The 13,428-nt window shown below is 25.6% G+C and overlaps 2 protein-coding genes across 2 annotated transcripts; one reads left to right on the top strand and one right to left on the bottom strand.

Moving 5' to 3' along the window:
- EIN_380200 (hypothetical protein) lies at window positions 1-1,185 on the bottom strand (the record flags this gene model as incomplete). The annotated part of the gene is made up of 2 exons (XM_004258836.1): window positions 1-853; window positions 922-1,185. Coding segments are annotated over 2 exons (1,117 nt in total), but the record flags the coding sequence as incomplete, so codon positions are not given.
- Window positions 1,186-12,308: 11,123 nt separating this feature from the next.
- EIN_380190 (hypothetical protein) lies at window positions 12,309-12,677 on the top strand (the record flags this gene model as incomplete). The annotated part of the gene is made up of 1 exon (XM_004258835.1): window positions 12,309-12,677. One exon carries the CDS (start codon window positions 12,309-12,311, stop codon window positions 12,675-12,677), a length of 369 nt encoding a protein of 122 aa, XP_004258883.1.
- Between the last annotated feature and the right edge of the window lie 751 nt (window positions 12,678-13,428).

Genomic DNA, 13,428 nt, shown 5'->3' with positions numbered 1-13,428 from the left:
GTTTCAAATATTCGATTTGCCTCTTTAACTCCGAGTTTCGATTTTGAGCATTTTCGATGCGCGTCTGAGTCCACACATTCAGTTCCTCCACGGATTTAATCGATTCTGTGGACTCTTGACACGCCACCTTTCCTTTAATCAACGAGAAAACGTCATTGAAATCGCCTCTGTAGACGTTACTAATTCTCGACATCTCGAATTTGAGAGTCTCGAACATTTCTTTGAACGAAGTACCTTGAAGTGTTGGGTTTAATAAGATAGACCCGTTTTCTAAAGGTTCTTTGATGCATTGAGTGAACAAAACATCGACTGCTCTTCGGAACTGAGCGAGTGGAAATGACATTTCGTACTTCTTGAGTAAAAAGATGTCGATGTTCGCCTTTTGCAGGAGTTTGAGGATTTGGACGTTTTTCATGAATGGGGTATACAAATACCGAAGAAACAACAGCGTCACAAATGCGTTTCTTGCATCGTCTGCGCCTCGAATACTTAACACGTAATTATAGATTGACCGCAATATGATTTTCAGATGCGTCGGAATTTTGTCGGAGTTCTCCAGTAACAAAGCAGAGAAGTTCTCCAGTATCATAGCGTCGTCAATACTCTCAACACCTTCAAAGTCTTTTAACAACTGGACTGAAGTCGATGAAATGAATTCGGCGCAAAACGTTCGAAGGTACAAACTGTATATTCGAATAAATGAGGTATTCCCTCTAAAGAGTGGGTTACACCGATTCGTAGAGCTAACTTCATTCTTAGAAAAGTATTCAATCAGTTGTACGACCTTCCCCCGTGATGCGAAGAAGTTCAAGAGTACGGTTACCAAGTGGTGGTTCACAGAGATACCATTCATCTGTGTGTAAGTACCTCTAAACTATATTTACCAATAAATTTACTATAAATATACTAGTAATAACAAACCAGTGTTGCGTAAGCGTCCAACAAAGGGGATGGTGTGGTGAAAAGCATTTCCTTCAAAGTCATTTCGATGGTTCTTCGAGTGGTGAGGTAATTAGAAATGCGTTGTTGAGCGATTAAGTCGGGAGACCGAGTGACTGGTTGTGTTTGGAAGAGTTGAGAAGTGCACGAGATTGGGGAACTTTCACGCGATTCATTGATAGGGGAAAAGATGACCATTGTGTCCACGGACTTACAACTAATTGTGTGCTTCATCTTCGAGGACATTAGGGCTTTATGAAAAAGATTTTCGCGCTTTATAAGTTGGGGGTTTAGGTTGAAATCTGAACTGTTTCTAAACTTGTGCATATTTTCGATTCTTTTTGCCTCAAAAATCAAAAGAATGAGTTTGCGATGGGAGGGTGCCTTAGAACGGGATTTGTTTTGCTCATTGGAGAACAGAACAGATTCCCGTTTTTTTCGGAGGTTTTTCTCACACGTCGGGCCACGCGGCCTTACGCATCACTTTTAAACAGGGTTACTATTCCCGGTTTTTTGAATAGCAGTTTTGCGACAAGCAGCGCTGCCATTAATTGTATCCACGTCTGTTATTATAGTGTTAATCAACAAGAGCTGGATAATAAAAGATAACTCTGCCGACTAGAGGAATAATGCTTAAAAACTATTTTTTACCATTTTTCGATGGAAATTAGAACCAATCGGAATTGTTAGGGTTCCGAGAGTTGAAGGAAGTGACCAAAAAAAGATGCCATAAGTGGATCAAAATAAAGTTTTTTTATAACAAGCAGTTTATCGTGTAAAGAATGGGATTTGAGTTTGCCATTTCCAAAATAATCGCCGATTTCTGGTGGAAAATTCAAAAAGATTTTATTTTTATTTGGCGTTTTTGTTTTTGGAAATGATCTTCATTGGCGGAGTTTTGATTTTAAAACATTTGAGTAACATTTATCTGCCATTAAAAAGCAAGAATTTATTTGTTTGGTACGAAATTTATCGGGTTTTCTGCCTATTTTACCGAAATGATCTATTTTTCACTACTTTAACTCATATTTGAACTATTATTTACTATACTTTATATTAAAGTTAATAAAAGAGTATAGTTAAATAATAATAAAATTGTTATAATTGTAAATCATGTATTTGTGGGAAGAAATAGACGAAAAAATTCAAGTCCTTTATAAGTGGGCAAATGTATTAAACAATTAATTTAATTAATAGTAAATTATAATGAAACAGTGAAGTTAGATTATTGTTGAGTGCCAAAAAGCAGCAGTAAAACTGCCCAGGGTTATGGACATCAAGAAATATATTCGTTATTCTTCGTTTTTGATTTCTGAAAAAGTTTTTAACATCCATCCTGAAATTAATTTAAATAACCAAGAGAATCACCACACTATGTAATATGCTGCTATTATATACATTAAACCGACATATAGCACTCTTTTGTACCACTATAGGGTTTGATTTTTCAAAAACAGTAGACAAAGTTTAATGGGAGTTATTTTTTTGTATCCATTTTTATAATCATACAAACCATTTTTAAATTATAATTTATTTATTATTAACTAGTTTATATAGTTATATTTCTTTGATTTATTCTAATTGTTATTTTATTTAAATATGTATTTAAAAACAAGCAAACTATAAAAATAATTGTTCAATACAATTCAAACATTTTTTAAACCAGCTTTTTGAAAATCAAGACTAAAACCAGTAAACTATATTTCACTGTATTTATATATCACAGACAACGGTGGCTTTTTCTTTGTTGATTGGTCATTCAGCTATCTGTAAATGTCTTTTATAATGCACATAATAACGAATAAAATAATTAAGTTATAAATTCTAGACATCCACTTCTCATTAATATTATTTTCAATCAATGAAGTTTTAATGGTATTAACTTTGTTAACTTTTTTTATTACCTATCATTATTTATAAACCTTCAATGATAGTTATACACAAGTAATGAAGTGGTGCTTAAACACCAAAAAGTGTTCAAAATACTCTTATCATGTATATTATTATTATAATTTCTATTTATTATAAAATTAATAATATAAATCAAATTAAATTAAATATTGTATTATAAAATAATCGAGCAGTATTACAACTTTTTCAATCCAAATTTAAAACACAAACAACGAAATAATTCGGGAAATATATACACTAATTATTATCTTTTTTTATTTTTTAGACAATTTAAAATTTAGATTCTATTTTATAAAGTTATAACTTATTTAAAAAAAATATAAAAAATATTTTCTTAAACGTTGTTTTTTAAATATGTTTAAAATTATTTAATAATTTTTTTTATTATCTATTGTTTGTTAATATATGTTTTAATTATATTCGTTTTCATAACAATCTTTGTGTCAAAAAATGGATGATAAAAATTTAATGGGTGTGCACATGGTTGGAAAAAAAACAACATTCCGGCAAAATATTTTTTCTTTTATTTGTTAAAAAATAATTTTTGCCAACTCAGCGCCCAGTCACGGGAAAAAATCAAAATAGAACAAATCGACGTATAACTTTTTAATAGCCTGTTTTAATGTTTAAAAGCGGGAAAAAATCCAGTTTTCATTTTTAGAACAAGAATCTCGAATAAAAAAACTAATAATTAATTGTATATTATTTATAATAAATAGTAAAATCGAGATAATGGAATAGCAGTAATGGGATATAATTCAAATTATCAAGCTTTATTGATACAACAAATTAATAAATTAACTACGATTTTAAAATAAATATAGAAAAATAATAGCAAATCCAAAAGTGATTAATTAATTTAAACATAATAGGTGATAAATACTCAATTTAACAGGATTAATAACATTTTTAATAACAATAATACAAACAAAAAGAATAACAAAACTAAAAACAAAAAAATACAATATGTCAATTAAATACCATAACACAATTTGTCAAAAATGATGTTTAAACAATATCTAAAGCCAAAATAGAATCATCAAAGACTATTTTAAAACAAAATGTAATTATTTAAAATGACTGAAGAGTGATTTAACAATTAATAATTTAAACTAATATTAAAATTATATTTTAACTTTGAATATCCAAAATAAATTAAAAATTAATATAAATGAATAATTAAGTATAGTAATTTATAAACGATTTGAAAAACCAAATCTGTTTCCAAGTATTTCACCTTTCTCAAGAAGGCACAAATAAAGAGCTTTATCGACTGTTTTTTGTATTAAGTATTAAATGAACTCACGGCTTTAGTTTCTTTCAGGAGTCTGTCTCAAATTCAATTTTGATTATTCAGTTTACATGTCTTTCTCATACAAAAAAATACATTTAAACGTTTTCAGCTCTGATTATCTTTTCGCCATTTTTAAAACTTCTTCACTTTTGTTATTCGTTATATTGGCAAACATGTGTTTGGTACTTACTTTCAAATGGATGTCCACAAATTTTGAGCAAGTGACTCACTTTCTAATTTGTCGAGTAAGATACAACTATTTTTTACTTGATAGAAATATAGTAGAGTTTTGTTTAAATGACTTTGTTAAATTAAAATTTTTCAATTTGAGCTTTGACATCTTCTGATAATTTGAGTTCCTTTTTCTAATTTTTAATTTACGGATTTGCTCTTTCGAATTGTCATTTTCTTCATTCAGTGTGTTAACAATCGTTTACATCTTCACAATATAATCTTAACAAAGCTTTCTTAATTCCACAAAAGCGCCACTATTTTTCCAACAACCGTAACGGTAGCACATTAAGTAACAATTAATGTGCTCTGTTATATGTGTTATTAAAGTTTTTCTTTTATATCTTATGTTTCGTATTTTTTCAATTGTTTTGACTTAATCAAGTTGTTTTATTAAAATTGACTGATAATTTTTTATAATCCAATAATTTTTGTTTGTTAATTTTTACTCTAAAATATCTTTTTGTTTATAAACGAAATATTACAATGAAATCTTTATAGAATGTTTATTAGTTTGATGAAAAATCCAATGAATTTTGTTTTAAAATTTGTATAAAACAGATAAAATAGTTTTTAATGTATATTAATGTATTTGATAATCGAAACTCACTTTCAGCGATTTAATAAACAATGTTTTATAGTTATATTATTGATATTTGCGAAATATTAAACTATTTAATAATTAATCAAAACTCGAATTCTTATTCAACCAAAAAACTTGACAAAATAATGTAGAAATAATTTTACATTTCGAGGATACAGTATTTAACAATCAAATCTTTTTTATAACAATGTTCAGTTGAAAGAAAATATTAACATTATAAATAATATTTTATTAATTGATGTTAATAATTGTTATTAACATCAATTTATAACTTAAGTAATATTTCATATTTTTTAAATATTATTTCTTAGTTAATATATAATAATTCAACATTTTTTTATCTTAAATATTTGTTAAAAAAATTATTGATTTTTTTCAGTGTCAAATTTTTTAATTTATTCTTTATTGAAACATCATACGTTAATCAAATATTAAACGAAAAAATAATTCTATTAGAAGAAATAAGGTAAAAAGTTAAACAATGGTAAAAAACTGTTAAAATAATAATGTATTGCAATAATAATATACAAGCAAAATTAATGTTATTATTTTCAAAAAAAAGAAGGAAACGTTTATATAAATATTATAATTAACATATAATGAGTTTTGATAACGAATTGACATATAATAACAATATACAAACTTAATTATAATTTTTATAATAAATTATATTAACAATTTATCATAAGTTACTTTGTTTGATAAAATTAAGTTAATTTGTTGATAACTTTTAGATATACATAATTATTGTTAACTTATATATAATAAAAATTTGTGCAAAAGTATATTATTGGTTTGTATTTATTATTTGTAAATAAACTATATTTTATACAATAAAACAATAATTTAAATAATATGATATATATATTTTATAAAATTTGTTTATTTTATAATATAACTTTATTTATTTTTTTCAAAAAATACAATTATTACAATTATTAATTTATCAAATAATTAGTTTTGTTATTGAATAATCATTACCTTACAACATCTTGATATACTCTGTTTGAGGTGTATATGTTAAGTATTTTAATTTACATTTTGAACACAATTTTTGATTGTTTTACCTCTTGCAAAAAAGAAATATAATAAAGTATAATTTGTTGAATATATTATAAAAGTTAATCTTTTTTGATTTAAACATGAGTTAATTCAACTAAAATACAAAACAAATGGAAACACATTTTAAAACACAAGAAAAAGAATTTGAAAATTGTCTTACATTCAAACCGTGGTTAAACGATATACCAAAATCAGAATTTATTCGAATTCATTATTGTTTTGTGTGTAACGAATTTAAAAAAGATGAATATATTTATCACATCAGTTTACATTCACAAATTGAAACATTACTTACAAATGGATTCTTAAAATATTGGTTTTCAAAAAACAAAAAAATTTTAAATTTTGTTGCACTTAATCGTTTGTTCACAAGCAGTAATTCTTATGCCCATTAAGTGAGTATTAAATACAAAAAAACAAATTGAAAATAAAATATTGAAAAGTGGTATAACACAAGAAATACTCAATTTTAAAGTGTCTGTCATAAACGATGAATTACATCGTTTTACAAGAAACTTAAATGTCGATTCTCCGACACTTATTAACATTGAAAAATATTCAAACGTACATATTTATAACAATTACGAAAATAATGAATTATTTAAGTTTCAAGATACACAACATATGCAAGAAGTGCAAATGCAAAATTCACAACATATACAAGAAGTACAAATTCAAAATTCACAACATCCACAAACACGTTTACAAAAAATCAATGGGTCTTTAATGGAGTGTATCATTGATAAGGAATGTGAAAATAATGATGATTTTTCATATGAAAATTTAAATAACAATAAAGAAGTTGATACTATTTATTAAGATTCGTCATCATATTGTGAAGAAGTTTCTGGTTTTGATAATTTAGTTGATGAAAACAATGAAAATATTGTTGTTGATGATATTAGTGAAGAAAGTGAAGAATATATTGAAGATAAAAGTTTCAATAAAGAATGCGAAGAAAAGATTGTTCAATCTTTATGGGATTTAATATGTGAAAATAATGATGTTAAATTTGAAATAGATGATGTTATTGTATCGAAAATTAAAGAACAGGTTCAAACTCATTCAAAAGAAAGTAAAATTGATAAAAAAGTATTATCAAAAAATACTTTGTTTTATACTATGCATTTTATTTTAAACGATTATCACTATCTCGTTTTCAAATAGATAAATTACTTGAATTAATGAGAATACAAAATAAATATGGAGAAAGTCGGATTGTAATTGATGTATCTGCCAAAACTATTGAAAACAAAATGAAATTGATCGAATTTATTACAAAAAGTAAAATAAAAGAAATTGGAAGCAAAAAGGAAGATTTTGAACTTATTGCAGATGCTTCCACTTTACATGGAGATTCGGTGTTTAGTCTATATATTCGTACATTAGACCAAAATTTAAAACCAAAAGAACGTAAATTAAAAATTGGAAGTTACTATGGTACCAAGACGGGAATGGCATGGGAAACTTGGATTAGAAAAGTACTGTTTCACTACAACCTTAGTATTGAACATTTAACTGGAATAACCGTTGATGGTGGTTCGGATATGACGATGCTTGGTATGAGATTACAATATTTAGTTTCTCAATATAAAAAAAGAAAAGCAGAAAGGTGTATATACAAATTAAAACAACAACTTAATGATGACATTTGTATCAATTCTTCAACAATTTCAGATGAAATTATTCAAAAACAAAATTATATTGAATTTTTGAACACCAATGAAGGAAAGCAAAAGTCGTTCAATTATAACTACTGTTATAACCACCGAACATCAAAAGCATGTAATAAAATTTTCGAAAAAAATGAGGGATTGATTATCAACCAATTTATTAAAGACATTTCAACGCAATATTGGAGAGGACTTTGGAATGATAACAGGGTTAACCATCAAATAAACATTGAAACGTTGTCAAACCGGTATTACGCATCAACACGTTTTGGATACAACGAATTAATTCTATCATTCATTTTCGAACACTTTGATACATTTAAACAATTTTTAAATGAAAAAATATTACTTTGAACAACCGAAAGTTGAAAGAAATTTACTTGAAGAAATTACACTTGAAAATCCCTTGTTTGTATCCGTACTTTTCTTTTGTGATTATTTACTCTCAGAACTCAGAAATATTATGGATTGGCTACAAAGTCCAAATAGATTACTATGTGAAAGTTACTGCAGAATTTGGAATTACATACGATATTTGTTCGATTTACGAGATAAAGTGAAAAACATTAACAATCCCTTTTTCCAGTCATTACCATTTGTTCTAGAAAATGAATCTTCTGATATTGAAAGAGCTCGAATTGTTTGTGAAGGTTTACTAACCAGGCTCATTCAGACTTTTGTTTTTCGATTTGCACATCCTTTGAAAAAATGCACTCGAAAAGAAATTGGAGGGAATAACGGTGTAAAAGAATGTGATTACATAATAAACTATTTTAGTGAGTTTATTGAATTGTATGAAAAGGTCACACCAGACTTTTTAAAAACACAAATGAGTGTTTATTTGTTAGCTTCTGATGAAATTGAGTTAATATCACATTTGAACGACCTGGATATTTCAAGAGAGTGTGAACAATTAACGATATGAAAATTTGCTCATGTGGATATTGTAAATTTTTTAAACATGAAAGAAAATGATCAAAGTTGGAAGAGCAAAGATATTAAATGTTCAACAAAATTTAAAAATGCTTTTAAATTGAACCCAAGAAGAAGTGGACATTTTAGAACCGATTACAACCGATTTTTGTATGATGAAGATTTGATTAAAATTCGATGTCTTGAAGATATACAATTGGAAATATTGGTACAACGTTACAACTATAGAATGTGGACAAATGAACACATTTCCCAATTTATGTGTATTTGTTCAATTCCAAAAATAACTACCCAAAATTTATTTGAATTAATGGATGAAAACGACAGAATTTTATTCCCAACATTAACAGAAAATATAAGATTAACCAACTTGATTGCAGTCACAAGTTGTTCCGTTGAAAGATCTTTTTCGGTGTTAAAAAGAATGAAACATTGCAACACAAAAACAAAAACAGTAGAATCTGGAGTATCTGTTCAAGAATTATTTATTATTAATTAAATTGTCATTTTGTTGTAAAATATATATTTAATTTCTGATTATTTTGGGGTATTTTGATTTTATTTTTTTTTAATAATTAACAGAAAAAGAGTAAAACCAGCCCACCCATCTCCATGAATGGGTAAGGGTATGGGCTTTTGGAATGATTAAGGAATCAACAGACATCCTTTTTCTAAACCTCACCCTTAAGTTAACAAACTTTTTTTAATAAAACAATTATGAACAACTAAAATTAATATTATGGGTATATTTTTTAAAGTATATTATAACTTATTAAAAATTAAACTAAATCGTTGATACAATACATAAATTAAATAACCTATTTTCAACAATGGGTTATTTATACATTCAACAACAAATTGTTATTAAGCAATACATGACAGATAATTTTGAATTTGGGTAAATTTTAAGTGTGTGATACTTTAGTGATATTATTAAAAAAAATATAAAAGTGGGTTGTATCACACTAACAAAATATCCAAATTTAAATGATAACATATACTATGTAAAGTACACTCGAACCTTTCAAGAGTGAGTGAGTGAGTGGGAATGATAATTTCTGTTCTCTAAAGAGCAAACATTTTTTGTCTTAAACCAAACAACAACAGTTTTAAAACGCGGTTTTTACGGTTTGATTGACAAAAAACGCCGATTCTTAAAAACTTGCTTTCCAAATGTATTGCTTTCGATTGGTATGATTTTACATAAACAAAATATCCTTTTGATAAGTAAACGTTGTGCAAAAATACACATTTAATTATGTTATAATGTATATGTCAAATGTATCGTTGAAATTTTTAAATTTTAAAATTAATTATTTTTTATTATATTTCGATTGTATTGAAGATACAATTTGAAAAGTGAAATGTATTATTTAATGACCCTATTCAAACAATACATCACATCAAAACACTTAGATCTTGTGTCGTTTTTTATAGTATCGATGTTATTATGAGCAATTGTTGTAAATACTCTCATTCTAATATACAAAACAAAAAATGAATAATAAACATACTTAGCAATAGTTTAAACATAATTATTATATATATAAGAACTAAATTGTTGTTTACAAATACAAATCAGACTTCGGTACTGTTCCTTTTTATTGTAAAAACATGTTTTAATTTTGAACTAAGTGACTTTTTATTCAAATATCCAAACGTTATGAAACGATGAATAAATGAAAATGTTTTAACACATCGTTCGTCTGTTGATCAAGCATTTGAACATGTTGTTTATTTATTAATATTGTCGAATGAAAACTTAATTAACAATAAGTGTGTATTGTTTTAATCAAGGGTTATTATTTACTAACAAATAAATTATATATTTTTATTAGTTAACAATAAATGTTTGATAGAGATTAATAATCAAACACTTATTATTATAATTAAATTATTAAAATAAACTATTATTATAAAGTATAATAGTATCTTATAATAATAAATTATTTTGATTTAAACATTAGTTAATTGTATAATATATTTTAACTAAAAAAATAAACAATATATATTATAATTTATTAAATTAAAAAATTATTTATTTTTAGAAAAAAATATTAATTTAAATTTTTTTACTTGTTATTTCGGGTTGTTTTTTAACATAAATATAAAAAAAAGCTTCATAATTAATTTTTTTAAATAACCTATACTTAATAGTAAAATTAATATATACCAATACCAACTTTTTTATTTTTATTTATTATGTTATATTAGGTTGTTTTTAAGAAAAAAAAACGGGCAAAGTTTTTTCGATGGTAAAAAATAAGACGAATTTGCCAAAGAAAAAAAAATAACAAGTAAATTTTCCAACCATGGTGTGCAACAATAATTCAATTTCTTGTTTGTTATTATAATGACACAATAATAATATTATAAAAAATTTCCGTTTGAATGAAGATGCAATCTGATTTGAAGTTATGTATAACTTTTTTTATCATCTTTAATGATAATTGTGATTACCAATTCATTAATCGTAAATTGAAAATTGAAAAATAAACAGAAACTACAAACGATGAATGTTAAGAATATTAATTAACAATAACACCTATATATGTGATAACATTTACGTTGGATCACGAAATTGTATAACAAGTTAACAGTTTCGAGTTTTTTTTAGTACGTGAAATATCAGTATAAAATAAATTTTCAATGAAACAAACACATATGACAACTATGAAACTTTAACATTTCCATGATATCTAACACGAATTTCCTTGTGGTGTTTTTTATTTGAACCAGACATCATAATTTTTTATATAAGTGGATTTTCCAAACACTTCTGAAAACAATAACTTTGTCCAGACTAGTAGACTGAGTCTCTCTTGATTGCATAAAGCACAAAAATAGGTATTATGTTTTCTAATTCTATAAATATTATTCTGTTCAATATTATTAATTAAAATAATACCATATTAAAATAATAATAATTCTTTTTAATTTAATTTATATAAAGAATTCAAACAATCTAAATCAGTTTTTCTTATCGGTTTGTTTTGATAGTACTTCGAGTATAATTCACATCCCAAAAATATGGTTGTTATAAAATTGTGTTTATTATTGATTATTATTTGTTTATAATGATATGTTTAAATCAATAAGTGTGGTATTATCATTTAACTGATTGTTATAATAGAAATTGTACATTTTTGGGAAAACACAGAGTTTTATACATTCTAAGGGTTTGTTATTCGATAAACTGTCGAACCATAATATTTTATTAAAAATTAGTAATTTAATCATCATTGTTTATTTTATTTATAATTGTATTAATAAATATAGTACATAAAATAGGAATTTTATGTCGGCAAAATACTCTTTGATTGATTAAATTTAATAAACTCACATTATGTTAAATATAGTACAATATAAACAATTATTTAATAGTTTGGATTAATTACATTGTAATATTCAATAAAATACTGTTTACAATGAAGGTCAAATATGCTCTTGGAGACTTATTCTTTGTACCAAATGAATAATTTGAATTTTGCTGTTATTTTAGTAAAATGGTCGAAATCTTCATCCACACAAAAGCTGATTAAACCACCAGAATTATTCGAATTGTAAAAAACCCAAAATTAAAAATTATAAAAATAGTTTTAAATCACGAGAATTCTTTTGGTTGTATTTAAAAAAATGAAACTTGGTTTCTCATATTCGAATGTCACACTTAGTTCACCGGTTAGCAAGACTCGGCCAAGAGGACCTTTTTGTACAACCCATCGGCGCCACGACACCAAAGGGAACCATCGTAAAACACACACAACTTACTTTTGATGATGAAAAGAAGCATCGATCAAACTCTACTGGAACCCACACTAACAAACATTTCAATTTAACGGTGTTTACTAAACAACAATCAGAAGATAAATTACCAAAGCGGCTCATGAGGTCATTTGATTTCGACGATGAAGACTCAGAAGTATACGACATACTTTCAAACATCAAAGAAAAGGTAGACAAAGACGAGGACACGGACTATCAAAGATGCAAGAACCCTCCTCTTTCGTTCAAGACCTTCAATTTTTAACACTAAATAAATACTTTGTACATCATTAAGTTTCGACATTAACACATTTCTATTGTCAATCACTTTTTTATTTATTAACACTATACCATTTGACTCAGACTATTAAAACAGCATCAATCCCATTTTCCCAAATATGTTTCATAAACGTCCATTATATAAATAGTTAATCGGAATTAAACAATTATTGAATCGAATTATTCAAAATAATTTGAAACACTCAAATCAATCCCTCAAAAACAAAATAATGAAAACTAACGCTTTTTTGGAAAAAAAATGTACATCAAAACCACATATTATTAAAATAAATATTAAAAATATTTAAAACTTGTTTTTTTTGTTGTTATAAATTTTTTTGATTTAAAATATATATATATAATAATAAACAGTTAAAATGAATTTAAATTACAAATAATTAAAAAAATTAAAAAATGAATATTTTTTTGATTTTTTACATAAATAATGAAAAACCCCAATGGAGGAGATCAGATAATACTAAGAGAAAGCAATACTCGAAGTCGTGTGTGCCGAACTATAACGGTTTGACGCAAAATGTTTAAATTCTTTGTGTGTAAAAACTTAATAAATCTAAACTGTTATTTATTTGATTTTTCACCATAACAATCATTAGACTAAAAATATAATCATATATTAATTTTTATTATATTTAAAATGAGATTTGTTTTAAAATTATGAACTTACAACATTAATAATACCAAGAATAAAACTTATAACAAGTAACAACCTAATGGAG

The sequence above is a fragment of the Entamoeba invadens genome, assembly GCF_000330505.1.
Source record: "Entamoeba invadens IP1 unplaced genomic scaffold scaff_1105074725225, whole genome shotgun sequence".
Taxonomy (NCBI): domain Eukaryota; phylum Evosea; order Mastigamoebida; family Endamoebidae; genus Entamoeba; species Entamoeba invadens.
This window is presented reverse-complemented; position numbering and strand designations above follow the sequence as displayed.